This window comes from Coptis chinensis, chromosome 4 (genome assembly GCF_015680905.1).
Source record: "Coptis chinensis isolate HL-2020 chromosome 4, ASM1568090v1, whole genome shotgun sequence".
Taxonomy (NCBI): Eukaryota; Viridiplantae; Streptophyta; class Magnoliopsida; order Ranunculales; family Ranunculaceae; genus Coptis; species Coptis chinensis.
In genome coordinates this window covers 60,003,938-60,022,817 of record NC_141459.1, presented here as the reverse complement: position 1 = coordinate 60,022,817, position 18,880 = coordinate 60,003,938, and the positions used below count along the sequence as shown (strand labels likewise).

The 18,880-nt window shown below is 36.3% G+C and overlaps 2 protein-coding genes across 2 annotated transcripts; one reads left to right on the top strand and one right to left on the bottom strand.

The window, feature by feature from the left end:
- Nucleotides 1–11,305: 11,305 nt before the first annotated feature.
- LOC147504241 (uncharacterized) lies at nt 11,306–12,162 on the bottom strand. The gene is made up of 2 exons (XM_086605110.1): nt 11,896–12,162; nt 11,306–11,836 (listed from the first exon to the last, which is right to left on the bottom strand). The coding sequence occupies exons 1-2, from the start codon at nt 12,160–12,162 to the stop codon at nt 11,306–11,308; spliced, it is 798 nt and encodes a 265-aa protein (XP_086461236.1).
- Nucleotides 12,163–17,071: 4,909 nt separating this feature from the next.
- On the top strand, nt 17,072–18,028 carry LOC147504240 (uncharacterized). The gene is made up of 2 exons (XM_086605109.1): nt 17,072–17,470; nt 17,729–18,028. The coding sequence occupies exons 1-2, from the start codon at nt 17,072–17,074 to the stop codon at nt 18,026–18,028; spliced, it is 699 nt and encodes a 232-aa protein (XP_086461235.1).
- Nucleotides 18,029–18,880: the final 852 nt, after the last annotated feature.

Below are 18,880 nucleotides of genomic sequence, written 5' to 3'. Positions count from 1 at the left end.
AAAACGGGTAACAAATTAAATATGTTTGGGGAATTCGAAAATCCCCAATCGGGTCCGCTAGAACGATGCAAGATTTAGGGCTATCGCCAAAGCTTTGAAGAAGTCGGAGAGAGGTCTCTCTTTCTTCACCATTATGTCGTATGGTTAGTGGGATAGTAGTTAGAGGTGTAGTGATTGGTATACTCGATATGTTTGTTTGTTGACGGTTAATTACGTTCGGTGTTTTTCTCCGACCAGACCTTAATCTCATGCAAGTCTAAGTCTAAACACGAAAACAATCCAAACAATCTTGATATATTAGTATGAACCTCTAACTGGAGATGCGAGGTATGGAAGAAAGGAATACCGATTAGCGTCCTTGCTTCGCTTATGAATAGCGTCTTGTTTACGCGTGTTCAGTGTAAATAACAAGTTAGAACACTGAAAAAAACTTAAAAATCAAAGTTCGAAACAATCCTGTAGAAATCCATAAAAATTTTGCATAGGGGCGGTCGCTTGTCCTTGTCGAATAAGTGGTCGCGCTTTGGTATGAGGGCTGGTCATGCTCGAAGTCCAAGAAGTGAGGGCGGTCGCTCGAAGTCTAGTAAGTGAGGGTATGGTCGCTCGAAGTCAGATATAAGTGAGGGCAGGTCGCGGCCAAGATGATATGGTCGCTTTCGAAGTCCAGACTATATAGAGCAGCGGTGGCGCTCCTTATATAAGCGATCGACAAGGCCAGGTGTAATTCTGTCCCGGAATTTTTCAACGCTGAAATGAATAACCACAGTATGAATCAAACAAGGGTGGGTGGGTTTAATGGGACTTAAAATGACTAATTATACTATGAAAACAATGCTAAAGTGCAACTAAGATAGCAATGCCATTTGATAAACATAAAATGAATAACTTACCTACGAAATGAACGATGAAATCAAAACGTAAGTAAACTAAACTATTTATGATGCTATGTTATTTATCAAAGTTTCCTACTCTCAAGTCTATCGAAAATAGAGTGGAGTAACGAATTGTTCCACTCCTAGTGCTCTAGCATGGAATTGTTTTCTAATCTAATTACTCGGTCTTAAGTCAATGAGAGCTTTGAAGGTGATATACTATGATACTTACTGAATTTGATTACTTGAATTTAACTACTTAATGCTATGGAAATATGATTGTGCTTGAATCTAGATAAAGGATTAGAGGGAATTGAATCCACCTTGAATCCAACTTAATAGCCTAACATAGATTCTTGTATCTCGATTCTTACGTTCTTACGTCAAGAAATTCGAAGTTCTAATCCCTAGTGTTCATGGTATTTCTACCGAAAGTACTAACTAGCATGTGAGGTCGCCCACCCATTCTCATGGCTTAATCACGACCTTCTAGATTGGAATAGATTCTACAATATTTCTACACTATACCACTAAGTTTTCATCAAGGCTTCATCACCCCTCTAATGGAGGTTTTAGCCTTGAGTCATCAAACCATCATTTCCCATTTCATTATAACTACACATCATATTAAAATTCTAACTTAACTAAATTAACTAACAATGGTTCAATTTATTTAAACTACGGAATGATAATCAACAAGAATTAAAATCAGATCTATAAATTGAAATAACACAATTCGAAATTGAGAAAACAACTATTTTATTTATCTAATCAATCAAGAACAATGATTCAAAGACTTAATCTAAAACAAGAATTGAAAATGGAACTAAAGCTTAATTTAATTAATGAAAACAGATCTAGAATTATCTATATTATTTTAGGTCTAACTAGCTACCATTAACAAAGAGATAAACTTTGGTTTTTATACTTTCAGATCCAAAAATCGTGCATGGGCTTGGAGCCATGTTTTGGGCCAGAGAATCAGGCCCAAAACCCAATTCTTTCAGTCCAAAAAGGTCTCTTCAGCTGCAGTTGGCTTCCACAGACTTTTCGTCCACTTTTGCTCGTCTGATTGGGTCAAGGCTTGGACAATTGGAAATCTCTTTCCGAGCCGGTCGTTTTGACATAAGGTAGGCCCCATTCCGAGGTCTGAGTCCAAAGATACGGCCTTCGGAAGTTCTGCTGACTTGTGTGCTGTTTCAACCCGTATCGACTTTTCAGCTTTTGACCGGGCTTTAGGAAGGCTTTGTCTTCTTGAATCTTGGCCTTTAATCACGGAACTACTTAGTAACCGACCTTTGCTCCTTTATCTCGCTAAAGTGGCACATTTCTGCACATAATGGACTTTGAAACCTGAAATGCATAAAAACACGTAATTAGTGTTAACTCTTAATTATTACTCACATAATTGGTCTAAAAGTATGACTGTTACAGGGTTAAAACTATAGTTTTGGGCTCTTATCATATATCCTTGATTAGTATTGGATATGCTTGTTTTCCACTAGCTTCTTTCACTTAGGGCAGAATGATGGTCTTCTTTGTATCTCTCTGATATTTCCTTGTAATCTTCATTTTGTGCTCTTTCTTCCTCTTTGTGCCCCTCGTACTCTTAGAATCATATAGGTATGGATGATAAAGATTTTAGGTTGTACTCCTTGTCTGGAGTTGGGTAAAGGGTAAAGGGTTTTATGAAAGAAAATTGCTTATTGTAAGGCTCAAAAGGGTTTAACATGATGGTCCTACTACGTGGGATAAAGGTTAAATGGGTTCACTACTTGACTTATCAGTATAATACTCTGTTCCGAATAGACTACAAGACCTAATAGCTATCTCCCCAGTTGATGTCACTTCGTGATTAACCAAATCAACGAATAATGAGACTATATTACAACGAAATAAATAACTGAAAGAGGTTGAGTCACACAGACTCGGATTTTTCGTAAGAACTCTCCAAAGAATGGGTATAAAGCTCAAGTCTCACGGGCTAAGTCTAAAAAATCTACTTCTAGGGGTTAAATCTCTTTTCCAACAAAAGTACACAAAACTGACAAAGTACTATGGTGGTGCCTTGATAAAGAATTCTATCAACAAGAACTATGTCTGAGCATAATAAATAGTCTAAGTGGTAATGAAATCAATAATATCAACTATGTATCGATTAAACTCAACACTAAGTGATGTATAATATATATCCCAAACTCATCATTAAAATTCATTTTTCTCATGCTACTGATATAGAAACAAAAATATTTTTACTTTTGAAAACTAATTTTCAAAATTCATTTCTCAATTACACCCTCCCCCAACTTAACATATGCATTGCCCTCAATGTATAGAAATTAAGTAAATGAAATGAATGAGAAAAAGGGAAGATCTTACCATTGATGCTGAATATCATTACATGATTTTTTCTCTGTCAAATAAAGGTTAAGCTCACAAAAATAGAGAAAATCATGTATAATTAGTCCAAACCAAAATTAATCCCAAAAATAAGAACATTTCCTTTTACCAAGATTTTTTTTTTCATTTTTATTATTTTATTATTTTTTATTTAAGTCTTTTTAAGTCAAATCCCTAAAACTATATATTATATCATGCATTATCAATTTGGAGTGAGGAGATCATATTTTCTTACCCAAATCTGACGAATGTTTGGAGGACGAGGAGGTCTCACCTTGTGGGTCATCAAAAATACTCCTTGATATGCTGGAAAGATTGTTGTTGAAGTTTTTTCTCTACCTTGAACTATTTAAGGTCTGATGATTGTGTGATAGGCCTTGTGGTTCCTCTGTGTAGAAGATTGACAAAAATCTTTCTTTCTAACAAGACAATAGTATCTGATGTGCCCTTTACCACCACAATAATGATAATGGATCTCTGGCTGACTGCGCTCAAGGTGGGCGGTAGACTGGTTCACATACTTCTCTCATTCAGACAATGATGGTGTAGAAGAAGCTTTAATAGTGTAATGCTTCTTATCAATATGGTCCACTTTCTGCTTCAGAAGAATCATTTCAGTTTCTAGATTCTATTGTTTTTCCAAAACTTCTTTAAGTTGATTCTCTAGCAACTGATTTTTCTAGGTAGAAGTCTGTTGTTCATCATGAAATGTAGAGTTCATCTTCTCAAGATATGATACTCTCTCTGTCAATTTTCCATTATGCTCACTTAAATCCTGAATTTATTGCAGAGATTCCTAGAACATGGCTAGCAACGCCTCTGTGGTGGGGTTCTCAGGTTCATCACAGTTTTCTGTAGATTGAGCACTCTCAATTGTAACTTCGAATGGGAAGAATTCTTGTATCATGCTATCAAGGAAGTAAAACTCTTCACCTTCGGCGTCATCACAATCCTTATGTAACAGGTGAAAGATATTTATGTCCGTGGACATCTTACCAAAGTTGATCTTCATTTCACCGTTGTGACAATTTATCAAAGCTTTTACGGTAGCAAAGAAAGGTTGGCCTAGAATAATTGAAATTTTATCAAAGGCCTCTTGGGTGTCTATCACAATGAAATCCACTTGATAGTAAAAATCGGCTACTTGAACAAGAACATCCTCAACTATGCCTCTGGAAATCTTGGTAGAACGGTCAACCAACTTTAATTTGACTTTTGTAGGCTTTAAGTTCTCCAGGCCCACTGCTTGGTACACATGATATGACAAGAGATTAACACTAGCACCAAGGTCTAAAAGAGCATATTACCTGTGAATTTTTCTCCTATCTTGCATGATATTATAGGACTTCCTGGATCTTTGAGCTTGACTGGAGCTTGCTGATGGATAATAGATATTGTTTGTCCAACTAGAAACGCTTTCTTTGGAACATGAGTACTTCTGTGAGAAAGGGGATATTGATTTTATCTTTCTCAAATGCCTGTTTCATCTCTAAAAATTGCTTGTCCTTTGTGCTTTGAGCAAAAAACATAGGAAAAGGTTCCTTCGGTACAAACACATAGGCATGTGTCTGCTCTTCTTTCTCTTTGGCATTTTTGCATATCTTGTCTTGGTCATCTTGAAAAATGGGAGTGGAAAGGATTTCTGCCACTTTCTTTCAAACTTCATTTGAAATCTTGACTGACTGCTCTGTAGCAATGTCATCATGAGAAGGTAAGTCAACCTTGTTGTCTATCTTCAATCCTGATCTGAGAGTAGTAATTGAGCTGACATGATCATGGAGGTGATCAGTACTAGAAGTTGTCCCAATGTGGCATACATCTTCACTCCTCAACATTGGTTCCAATAAGCTAGGTTTAGTGGCTTGTGTCTTTGAAGATAAAGCACTAGTGAGTTGGGCGACCTTAGCCTCTAGAGACTCCATTCTAGAACATTGACTTGCCTAAGGTTCCTAGAGATTGAGCTGAGACTGTGCAATAAGCTCTAGAACACTTTCAAACTTCTGATTTTTCTGTGATAGCAAAGTAATAGCATTCTCCAGGTTGGCAGGTGCGGCATAATTTCTTATAGGATTAGGCAATAACTCTCCACTTGTATTGGAATTCTGCTGAGAGTATAATTCTTGTTGAGGAACCAACTGTGAAGCTTGACTTATTTGTGGAATATAACTTTGATGTTGAGAACCTAGGGGTCCAGCGTTCTGTCTCCAATAATTGCCTTGAAAGTTATTACCACCTTGGTTGGGCCTCTGAAATGAGTTCATATTGTACTCTCCAACTAATGCATGTTGATAGTAACCAGAACATTCTAGAGTTGCATGGGAAGTGTCCGAACAGACTTCGCAGTATCGGCTAGCTTGCATGACTGGGAGAGATTTGGCTTTAGACTTGTTGATCTTGGAGGGATTCATGGAGACTGGTTGAATTTCTTACTCAGAGTTTCAATGCTGGTGGCCAGGCTAGCCAATGTAGACTTCAGTTCTTGATCTGATTGTTCATGTGCTTGGTAACCAAATTGCTTTGGCGCCCCCTCCATTCTAGCTACATCCTCATTGCTAGTGGTCTATTATTGTGTTTCTTCAGCTAAGTTCTTGAGAAAGTTGTAAACTTCCTCTCCATCCATTGATGTAAACTTGCCTTTGTGCATTGACTGTATCATCTACTTGTTCATCATCGAGAGTCCTCAATAGAAAAAATGAGCCAGTGTGCTCTTGTCGTATCCATGATGTGGACACGAGACTAGCAGATTGTTGAATCGCTCCCAACTATAGTGATATTCTTCAGTCACATTTCCTTTGAAATTGTTAATAGCTTGCTGTATGGCATCAGTCTTCTGGGGTGGGGTGAACTTGTTCATAAACTTCGTTTTTAACTTCTCCCAGGAATCTATGGAATCGATCAGTTATGCAGATAACCATTCGGATGCTTTACCTTCAAGTGAGAGTGGAAAAAGAATTAACTTGATACTTTCATCCCTGATATTCTGGTTCTTGAAAGTTCTGAGGACTGATAGAAATTTGTTCATATGAACATAAGGCTGAACATTGTCTGAACCGTTGAACTTTGGAAGCATAGAAATTATTGATGCTTTAAGCTCAAATTGGTTTTCTTCTGTCTCTGGAAAAACAATACTGCTGGGTGGGTCTCCAATGATTGGCGAATAGAAATCGCTCAACTTCTTCCTCTGTTGTGCTTGCATGGGTGGGATAGCTTCAGGATTATTTGGGACCATAACACCTCCATCATTGCGTGTGGCCATTGTTTCAATCTCGTCTAGTATTCTTGTGAGTCGGTTGTTAAACCTTGTCCACTGCGTTGTGTTCTTACCGGACGATGATATGGACGACGGGGCATACACTAGAAAATCCTATTCGAAAATGATGAAAAACTATCCTACTATGCTTGAATGCAATTAAACTAATATGCAACTACACTAAAATGTAATTAAACTAAAAACTACTTTCCTTCAACTAGGTTGGGCTTTGCAGCTAGTATCTCACCCGTTGTCTAAAGCTGTCTCTTCTAGGGTTATGGTGAATCACTTGGATTGCTTAAATACCACGGCTCACAGACAATAGTCTGTTTGTCAAGATTCAGACAAGAAACACTAAAGTTTGATGTTTCACTGTGCTGGCTTGCAACTTCAATTGTTGAAAAATCCTAAATGCAATTATACTAGAAAGCAATAATACTAAACTACGATACACTAAACTAAGAATGAAATAAAAAGAATGAAGATTCAACTAACCTAGATGGTAGATCTTGTCTTCGAGATGTCCTTCAAGATTCTCTCTTTCTCAAAAGGATGGATGATGCGGCTAAAATTACCTCAAGATCCAAATTCTAATCTTGAAAGAAAACGTTAAACATAAACAACTTAAAACGCCAGCGGCGCCATTTGACAAACTCCTTTTTGTGTGTATGAGATGGTATATGGATGATGTAGATAGATGATGGTCGTTGAACAAAATAGAAGCATATCAAAACCTAATTATTCCTTAATAAGTAAAGGTTGAGTAGGATATTGTTCCACTATTAAGTGTATGCTATATGAAGGAAAGGACTGGAAAGGGGGTTTGAGGGATTAAAAACTATGATTATAGATATTATAGACTATAATGCTAAACTAAACTATTAAGAATTTATAGGAGAGGGAATTCAAGAGATTAGAATCCACCGATATCTTTGATCTGTGACCTTTTGCTTCATGGTTGTTCTCACAAGTAGACTACAATTAGGTAATCGAGCGAGTGTCAATGCCCTCTTGGATGAAACATCGTTAACGAATAACTCTATTTAAGGTTGTTCCTATGTTTATGCTATTAATATCTTCTTTCCTTTTATGTGAGCTTGGGCAGCTATTCAATGAATCACCATCTAAGGCAAACACAAGGAATACTTCCCTTACTCTAAAAAAATACACAACTAGAAGAAAAGTAGAGAATAATAGTATAATATTCAATTACAATAAATAAAATCTTATTCTAGCATTATATTCAATTGCAATAAATAAAATCATGTTACTAGCAAATATTCAATTGCAATAAAGAAAATCATGTCACTAGCAAATATTCAATTGCAATAAATAAAACCCTAAACTAGCATGATATTTGATTGCAATAAATAAAAACCTTAATCTATACTTCCATCCCCTGGTATGGGCAATTGAACTAATAACTAAAAACATAAAGAACTAACCTGATGGGAGAACACCATGAACTAAAAGAATCACCAAACCCTAAACTCTGGCTTCATCTCCTCCCTTGAAGGAGAAGATTAGCCTTCTATGAAGAAGGAAGAACACGAAGAACGATAAAAAGAAGAGTCAAAGAATATAAGACAAGAAAGACTAATTTATTAAGACTCGACTAGTGAAAACCAAATCTTTTATTATTAATCTCTCTTTGCCTCAAGTTCTAGATACAAGAGTGTAAGTGAATTGGCGAGTCACATGAGGCACTTAGGTCCTCTATTTATAGGGGTTACAATGAGTTCTAGAAGCATTCCAAACCGTGGTTTGTTTCTTAATGCAAATCAACTTTTTTTAAGGTCCAACTTAGTCTCCAAAACTGTGAAGGAAGTGGCTAAAGTGTTGGTTAATACGTCTGGATGCATGATCATTGCGTCCCAGACGCGAGAGTCTATTTTCCCTCTTTTGCTCTATCCTTCTTTCCTCTTTTGCGGGCTTTGGTCCAAGCAACAAATCCTTTTGCCTTGGGCTTCCAAATAGGCTTTAAAATAGGTCAAAGTCGCATCTTTAATAGCTTCAATTCTTTGGCCTTCTCCATGATTGTCCACGGGCTTTCCATGTGATCCTTAATGCTCTGAATTGCTCCGTTTTACCCATTTTTCTCTAATATTCTACAAAACTCTCTTTTTCATCTGTAGAATCATAAAACATGACTTACAAGCACTATTAGTCCACTAAGATAGCTAAACAGGATGTATAATCGATGGTTAAAATGCACTTTTTGAGCACTTATCAACACGTGCCATCAACCTTTTTTATACCTCATGACCACACAACCGACACCATCGTCCCCAAACCTCCCCAAGTCAACTCGTGCTCACCCCTTTAAAGCTCGCGACCGCCCACGTACCTATACACACCACCACTCCAAATTTTCACATCCTGCTCCATTTTCAACCCCCATTCTAATGAAAAACCACAATTTCAGCAATCCTTACTCTAAATGGCTCGAGTTCTAAAAATTGTGGCGGAGCAAACTTTTCAAAACCTCTTCAATTACGATATGTTTGAAGTGCACTTCAAGGCTGAGATTAGGAGAAGAGAATGGGAGTCTTTGGTTTTGTTGGAAGGTGTAAGTTATTCTCCCTCTCTGACTCTTTTGTTTTATAACCATATACTTAGAGAGGAGGATGACCGAATCACGGTTGTTGTGGATGGCCACACATTCGAACTCACTAAGGATGTGGTGAGTTACGTTCTGGGGATTCCTCTGAAGGGCTATATTCAAACCATAGCTAGTAAATTAGTGGACGGCAAAAGTTCGATACAGAAATTATTCGCCTAAGATTCGAAATGTTTAACAATAATACTTTTAAATATTCGGTCCTAAAAAACGCTAACGGTAAAAATACAATTCGTGTTTTAAACGGGTATAATACGAATGCATTCTTTTGAAATTTGGCTATATATATTTTCATTTAAAATTTTAATATATAATTATATAGTTGGTTTTGTTTCTTTTTTTTTTTTCCTTTTTAAAAATTTTATTCATGAACAAAATAATACTAAGTTGAAATTTTAGGTTATTTAGTATTTACCTCAACTTTGTTCAAAGAGTACCTCAACTTTGTTCAACTGACAAAATGAAAACCATCAACATTTTTCCTTTGATCACCTTTTCAAAGAAGAACTTTTCTTTTTCCTTTGTGAGAGTCGGCCATCTGAGTGATCTGACTAAAGGGACTAGTGACTATCATCCAACGTTGTGCATGTGAATTGTGAAGACCATATTTGAAATGGATTCCACAGGCCTTAGGAACATGACACATCAACCAAACACATAGGCACACATCAAAGAATGTTTTTTACAGTCACCAAAAGTCCAAAACACATCAACAAAGAAAGGATAAATTAAAAGGCATGTAGATTAAGACAACATGTTAGCATCCATGATGCACTTAAATGTCTCAAAGTGACAATGCAAACTGAAAGACTAGCTAAAGTCAAAACAAAAACTCTAATGTCTTGCAGCTGTAGGCTCAATAAAATCCAAACAAAAACTCAAATGTCTTGCAGACTAGCTAAATCCCAAAATAGTGTGAAAATTCTATGAAGTCCTATCACATAGAAAACCCAAAGAGCTTTTCAAAAATAATATCATCACGAGTAGGGGGAGTAGCATTACTTCTAACATCATTTGCATTTCTAATAGCTTCATTAGTAATTGCAAGCTCAACATCCCCATTTCCACGTTCTTCATATTCCGGAAGTTCTCCAAGATATTCAAGATCGATGGCTTTTGTATCTCGTTTCTCCAAGTTTTCACAAGTAGCCTTCTTCAAATCTTCTAGCATTTATGGTGACAAGCTATTTCTCTTCTTTGTTTGAGCCGCTTCAAAAGCACTCCAGTTCCTTTCACACGCTGATGCCCTACACGGTTGGCTTAAGATTTGGACGACAATCTTTTGAACGATAGGAATTGAACCACCATTTTGTAACCACCACACTCCTGCATTTAGGTAAATTAATACATCTTCCACAATAAATAAGAAATACAAATCTCATAATGATAAAAAAAATATACTTAAAATTATATATACTTACGAGGATGAATAGTTTCCATTTGATGATTAGCAATGGGAGTAAAGATATCAGAGCTCTTAGTATTGTACTCGGTTATTTGTGTATTGAAAGCTCGACGATCTGCATCATTACTTATCATATTTGTTGCTGCAAATACCAAGCCCTTCTTTGCTAATGGATGACCATATTTTATCCTTTCAATAATCATAAACTTCGGATTTAGAAATGCAGCAAGCGCGTGTACCTCATGAAGTATGTTTCTATCCCTCCTTGGATCAAATAAGTCCCATAACTGTTTGTACCTTGCTAGAACATTATCAAACCAGTGCTTTATCTCCTCTCTTGCTCTTTCCATAGCCTCAAATAGATACCCAGCAGTCGATCCTTCACCATTTACCAAACGAAGTACTCTAATAAGAAGTTCCAATACTGATATCACTTCTTTACCATAATCCCAAAAAACAATACCTTGAATAATATCTGTAACTTGTCTTCCTCTTACATCATTACATTGTTTCAAAGCTCTCCAATCAGGTGATGCAACCATCGTACGCAACCCATCTTCAACATCTATAATAGATTGAAGCATTAGAAAATTGTAAGTAAATATGGTCATTCAAGGCTTTTTTAACTTTTTGGTTGTCTTACTCCTGAATAATGTTGTGACTGCTAGAAACTTATAAAGAAAATCCATTATCACCTTAGCTTCTTGAAAAACATCTCGTATCCAGCCTATGTCATCGTTAATATCCTTGAGCAGCAATTAGACTCCATGAGTAGCACAACGGGTTTTGTAGATGTGAGGATATACTTCCATTACCATTTTCCCAGCACTCTCATAGTTACAAGCATTATCAGTAATAATTTGTACAACATTTTCAACACCAATCTCCTCTATGGCATTACAAAGTAGATTTTTGAGATACATTGCAGTCTTTCTTTCAGTTGATTCTTCAATGCAGTACAAGAAAACAACACCTTTTGGAGAATACGCAATCATATTCATAAAACAACAACCCTTAAGATCGGTCCAACCGTCAGATATAAGAGTACAATCGGATCTAATTTGAGACCATGATTTTTTAACTTGCGAGACATATTCAACAACTTCAGCCTTTGCATTTTGCACCAATTTCGTGCGGAGAGTCGAGTAAGATGGTACTTTAAATCCAATTCCATAGTTTGAAAGTGCGATGCAAAAATCTATAAAGGACGGACTTTGAATAACATTGAATGCAATATTATTATCAAAGAAAAAATGCCCAAGTGCATGATCCACGTGTTCTTTGTCTTTCTTATCACACATGGATGGTACCATAGTTTGACGCAAAGCAGGGAAATCGTGGTGTGTACCTTCATGTTGAACTCCCTAGTGAGAGACGATGATCCAGTCTTCAACTTCTTATTTGGACGTTCCTTCTTGTTAACAAGTAAAACAGCTTCAGCTTGGACATCCTCTAGAACAAGCGTACAACCAACAACATCCATTCTTGGTAAACAAGATAAATGTGCCTTCAATCTTGAAATTCCTCCACTCTTTTTACATTTACAGAATTTGCAAGTGAAGTGACCCTTTAAATCCTCCCCATATTGCCAAAAAGGATCTTTTCCTCTAACCATTTTGAGCACTTTCAAAGTTTCAAGTTTAAAAAAGTAAAAAATGGTAGAATTACTAGAATATGGGCAATATGCTATGGCTTCAGTGAGCTTCACCGCTTCAAGAAAACAAGAAGTCAAGAACTAAACACATTTTGTTCTCATTCTCAAGTCTACTTGTATTCTATATGGGGTGCGGTATTGGCACCCCCATAAATGGGACTAGCCCATTTGACAAAAAGTAAAACAATAATGATTATTTCTTATATGTCCTTTTACACCCCACATGTCCATAGTTCTACGGCAGGTAGTTCCCGCGGCATATTTTTTTTGTGTTTTTTGTTTTTTTTTTCACTTCAAATTTTGCGTACTGAACACACACGACATATGGATACCTCATTTTCTTCTTTAAAGTTTCTTTATACACTCCAAGAACAACACCAAAACCAAGACAAAAAAATGTACGATCGAGCCATAATTTTGCTATCTCGCGGCAAATATTTTCATATGCTATAAGAAAATTTTGTGATAAAATTAATGAAGAAGAGTTATGATAATTAACACAAGCTAAAACTCCATTTTAGTAACCAAAATCATCTCGCGACAACTAACTTTTTTTTACGGTGGCTATTAAAAAAAATTTAAAAGAAAAAAGGACCCACGACAACCACCTTCCATGGGATATGGGATCTCACGGCAACCCGATGCCGTGGATTGTGCGATCCCGCGGCAGCTTCTTGTCCTTAGTGTTTTTTGTATGTTTAATGGTGGGGTGCTAGTACCTTTGAATTGGTCAAAGGGGTGCTAGTCCCATTTATGGGGGTGTCAATACTGCGACCCTTCTATATTACTGTTCTTAGTTAGTTCGGTTGAGATTTTTATGGGAGACTTTCCATTTCCGAATTCTAAGTTTCCAGTTCTTTCCGCTTTCCAAGTTCCAACTAAGACCCAACCCATTTTTTTGAATTTCAAAGATCCAGACATTATAATTTGGCAATAATAAGCCCAGGCCTAAGCAATTAGCGAATTAAACCGTATCATTCAAAACTTCGCCAACTTATTCGTTTTATTCGCAAAACCTTATAATTTGCGAATAATTCGGCGAATTACTAGCTATGATTTAGATGGAATAGTCCCCAGACAACAAGGCCATCGATGTAATGATGGCAGAAATGCTTCCCGAGGGTAGGATAAAGCCCATGTCACACTACGAGTTTTAGAACTCGCTACAAAAGGACCAGTTGGAGGTATCTCAGTGGAAAGCCTTCAACTTGATAGGCTCAGCCAAGTCTTCTGATATCGGTAAGGCGATGCTCCACATCCTATGGATTTTTCAGGAGTAGAAGAACAACTTCTTCATCGTCACCTTCGTTCGGGAGCAACTCTGTAAACCTAGGAGGTCCATTGCCCCTCTACCAGTGCTGGTCACCAGGATCATGTAGCACTGGGGGTTTGATGCTACACACACGTTAGTGGAGGTAAGAGATGCTTCTATAGGTCCTATTTATGCCCACTGCGTCCAGAAACCCTGGCATCCACCTGCATCCAGAGCTGCCGAGCAAGAACAACCTACCAAGCCAATGGATTACTTCACTGAAGGTGCCACTCGACAGTTCACTCTACCCATGGAAGGAATTCACTTCCTTCATGGAGGCCAGAGGATTCTGCACTAGCATATTCACCAGGTCAGGCAAACGTAAGGAGTCATTTTAGCGGCTCAGAAGAACCTTAGAGAGGAGAAACAGTCTTTCCAGTAGGAGCAGCAACGCTTTTCAGCACAGTGTTGCAAGAACACTGCAGAGCATTAGAGATAGGAAGTTCCCTAGTGTCTGTATAGTTGGATATTTTCATTTTATTGTATTTTATGTTGTTTTATTTTTCCTTTTTTTATGACGTTAGCATAATATTAATTTTATATATGCTTGTTTTATTTGTTTTCTTATGGAATTTGTTATATGAATAGAAGGTAATACAGATACATCATGCCAAAATTTTCCATTTTTCTTTTATGCATTTCATATGTTTTAAAAAATACAAAAACACAAAAAAAAATTCGAAGTAGAATAATTATCCCTAGTACAATAAACCATGTATTTCTCGTTCTATATCAAACAACCCACGCCCTAAGCTTATTTGGGGGTGGCGCATTTTCATCATGAAGAACAAAATACAGGTGTATTGCCATTTTTGCTCATGTTTATATTGTAATCTCTTTTCTTATCTCTACATACTTTGAGGGCAAATCATATTTCTATTTGGGGGTGGTATAGTAACATTTTTAAAAAAACAAGGCATTTTTCGTATATTCGATATAATAGTATAGTTCTTCCTTTCTAAAAAATCTTTTTCAAAAAAGACCAAAAATATTTTTTTGTTTAGTATTAAATGTTTTGTTTCCTTTTTCCATGATGAATAAAATGTTTAGATGTTTCATTATAGCAATATAGTAACGATTCGTTCTTCAAACTTAGACTAATATACGTACAATAGTTTCTGCATATTTTCATGAATGACACGCATAAGCATTTGATTGTATATAGCAATGAGTTTCCGAGACCAAGGTTAAACAGTTAAGTTCCCTATCTTGTGAAAATCTAGCCAAAAGCCTCATCTAAATGATTATTGAGTGATGACACAAAGGATGTCCGGATAGAAAGCCCACATGTCCACTTGTTTGATCACCATGCCATATCCTATGAGAGAATTTAGGCCTTTTTTGGATTGATATAGCTAAATAAATGTTAAAAACCCAAAAAGATAGTTTTTCCTCTAGTTACCCCCCTTGAGCCTTCACTATTTTCTAAAATCCTTTTTATTATTCACCATAAATCCCTAACCCATTACAACACACAATAAAAAGCTTACCCAGCTGAAGAGTTGAGAATTGGGTGGATATTAGAAAAAGATAAGAGAAGGCCTTATAAAAAAATAGATCAGTTATTTGCTTTGAAAAGAAAAGAAAGAGAAGAAAAGAAATATCCATCAAAAACCAAAACTCCAAAAAAATCAAAGGAGTCAAAAATCGAATCTCCCAAAAGTTCAAAATCAAAAAGAGACGATAGCATAAACAAAAGCAAGGTTAGAATTCCCAAAATTTCAAAATCATATGGAGTCACAAAGTCAAAGGGCTAAAAAGTCACAATTTGGAAACAAAAAACAAAACGAGGTTCTTCTCTAGTTACAAGTATCTTGAAGACCCAATTTCTCAACTTATCAAATTTTATTTTCCCTTCATTTTTCTTTCTAAACCATCACCCTAGCCCCGTAACTCCAAATAAAATACATCTAGCTTAATTAGGAATATGATGGTGTGATAGTAAGTGGCAAGTGTGATCAATTGAGCCCAGTTTCCTTTGGACGTCATTCGTGTATGCGAGGAATATAAATGCCCGTTGCATTTGAGAGAACGAAACTTGAGTGAATGTATCAGAGAGTTTGTGCGTTAACACATCCCTGTGAGAACCCACCTTAAAGATGCTATCCAAAAGTTTCGAAAACGACTCTGCTTTTGTATTTTATTACTCATGTTTGCACATTTATCTTTAGATGATTAAATTACTGTACATATGTTATTCTAAGTTCAAAGGAGTCTTTCCTTATTCCCTGCTAATGAGATGTATAGACTTCTGAGAATAACTAAGGAGACAAGACCCTTTGTACCAGATAGAAGAAGTTTGTGAGTACTTTTTTTGGAAAACTCTCATGAGGCGTAAAGCTCATCCACTAGGAAATTCCTAGTGGTTTAAGGCCTTGTTGCATATGGTTAATGCAATCACACTCCGCAAAACGAGATTAATATAATTAATAATAAATCACTCATTTGTGATCTTAGTTTTTTCTCTCATCTTTGCTTAAGGACAAGCAAAATGCTATTTGGGGGTGGTGATCAACTCTTAAATGTGTATTTTATTACCCTTACATTACAGCCCTTCTTACAGTTAATGAAAAGACAACTCATATCTTTTATTGTTTTTTTAAAATTACATAGCAATTCAGACCACTTATCATAAAAGTTGTGTGTTAGCATCAAAAGAAGCCTTATTTATGCTTATTATGAAGATTCGAAGCTGGTATAAAAAAGTGCTAAAAAAGTCAAAGTCAAAGTCAAATGTCAAAGGTCAAAGGTCAAGGACTCCAAGCGAGAAAGTTGAAAGTTAAGTCCTTAACTCAAAAGACAAGAGATAGATGTCCTTTATACAAAAGAAGGTTTTCTCTGAAACCTAGCTTGATCAAGAAAAAAGCAAAAAGCAAAAGGGAAAAGCATAAAGCAAACTTGGTGAGGAGTCTTGATTGTATAAGGAGAGGGCAAATCAGTCATTTGTAAAAATAGGGGTATAAGAACTCAAAAGTAGGATGAGAGAATGCACCTAGACTTATTCTAGGGTCATGTAAGATTAGTGTATGATTTTATTTTTCAAGTCATTTACATTCAAGTTATTTACTTTTTGTTCTTCAATTCAATCAAGTTTTTCTTTTCCTGTTCTTCCTTTCAATCAAGTATTTCTTTCTTTCAATGTTTGTTCTTTCAATCTTTCATTCAACAAGTCTTTTCTAATGCTCTTCAGTACAACTAGAATTAACTAAACAAGTCCTAAAAGAAGTGTACCTTCCATCATTCTAAACTCCCATTATTCAAGCTCCAAACAATTTATGGTGAACCACACTCAACAACTTTGAAATACTCAACAATAGATCTACTTCAATAGTTGCATCCAGACTGGGGGTAAAGGACTGCCAACCACTTCTTGAAGCTATGATGAGAAGAATCACTTCTTGGAAGGCAAGAAAGCTATCTGATGTGGGCAGATTGTAGCTAGTTAAGCAAATTCTCACTAACAAACGAGTCTATTGGGATAGTACTCTTATTCTTCCAACTACAATCTCTGAAAAGCTTCGGCAAATTTGCACGAAGTTTATATGGGCTGGAGCAGATATGACCAAGAAAATTCACCCTATTAATGAAGGAAAACTATGCACTGCTAATGAGTTTGGGGGCTTAGGCATCATAAAAATAGCCGACTGGAACAAAGCAGCTATATGTGGATTGGTAATCAAGTTGGCAACAAAACAGGATAACTTGTGGGTGAAATGGATGTGGGCAAATAAAATTAAAACCAACAACTTTTGGACTATGACAATACCCAAAGATTGTTCATGGTCATGGAGAAACATACTTGATAGGAGAGTGGACACTCAGAAAATGATCAAAAAATGGATAACAGATAGGACTTCTATTTCTTTTTGGCATGATCCATGGCTTGGGGGTCCCCCACTAGCTAAGAGAGTTGATGCAAGCATCAAAGAGGCATCAGGCATTCTTGGTCAAGCTACTGTAAGCGCTCTGATTATAGCAGGTACTTGGAACTATTCCCATTTCGCCATACCTGCTGCCATTAAAGAAGAAATTCATAACACAGTTTTATTTGCTAGAGCAAAAACTGAGAGATGGACATGGACAAGCTCAAAACATGGGAACTATACCACTGCCTCTACATACACGGACATAAGGTGAAAAGAAACACCAGTATGGTGGAGCAAACTGGTGTGGAGTAAGTGTGCGTTGCTAAGACATAACTTTCTCATGTTGCAGGTAGTAGTTGGTGCTATCTTGACACAGAATAAGTTACAACGGCTTAAGATTCTTAGATCATCTAAGTGCATCCTATGCAATCAATCTAAGGAAAGTACATACCACCTCTTCTTCAACTGCCCTTACTCTAAAAAGGTGTGGTATGAGATCCTTCGCTTCATTGGTATACAGAGATTCTCTCTTATACTAAAGGATGATTGGGAATGGATAATGGATATTGTGAGTAGGAAAAATCAAATGGCTAGAGTAGTTAAAACATCTCTTGCAGCAACTCTAGCCATTTTCTCTTGTAATCGTTAAGAGGTCCATAAGGAATTTGCCAGTTTCTCCTTCTAGTAGAAGAAGAGCTAGATAAAATACTACTTGAAGACAATACTGGAACAATCTATAAGAGACACGGAAGATGAGTGAGTGAGAGATTTATGTATGCAGTGTAGACTGCTAGAGTAGAAAGCTTATGATGTAGACGAGAATGTCTAAGAGTGAGCTGTAACATGTAAATCATTTTTTGGACATTAATACAACAAAACCGCTTGCATTTTTGCAAAAAAAAAAAAAAAAAAAAAAAAAAAAAAAAAAAACAACAACATAGAAAACATTCAAACCTATTGAGTAGAGCCCCTAGAGGTTAAAGATCTCAAGATGCACATTAAAATCTAATAGTGCAAACATTGGACATGTTTCATTTAATTTGATGTTTCCCTTCAATACACAATGTGATAGAACAATGTCATAGATTGTCATAAAACTACAAATATATGTGCATACTGTAGTATCGGGACACCAAAATTTGTACACTCAAGTTATTGACGACTGAAATAAACTGATTCAACATAGTTTATACCTGTACTATAGGTGAAAACAACCAAGTACTGAACTGCATGTCTCCTTGTTATGTATTAGTAAATAGAAAATAAGAAAGTGAAAAAGAATGTGTCCATTTTAAACTAAGTTCAAAACTTACATGGTGATATACAATTTTCAATCTTCTTCCAGGATACAGTATGTAATTACACATTGCATAAACATGAGGTGAAAAATCACAAAAAGTTTCCATAAAGTAAGCAAGTAAAAGAACGGATTTGAGTTCTGCAGCTGCATGACACTACGTAACATGCAACACACAATGATTGGATTAAATGTGAGCACTTG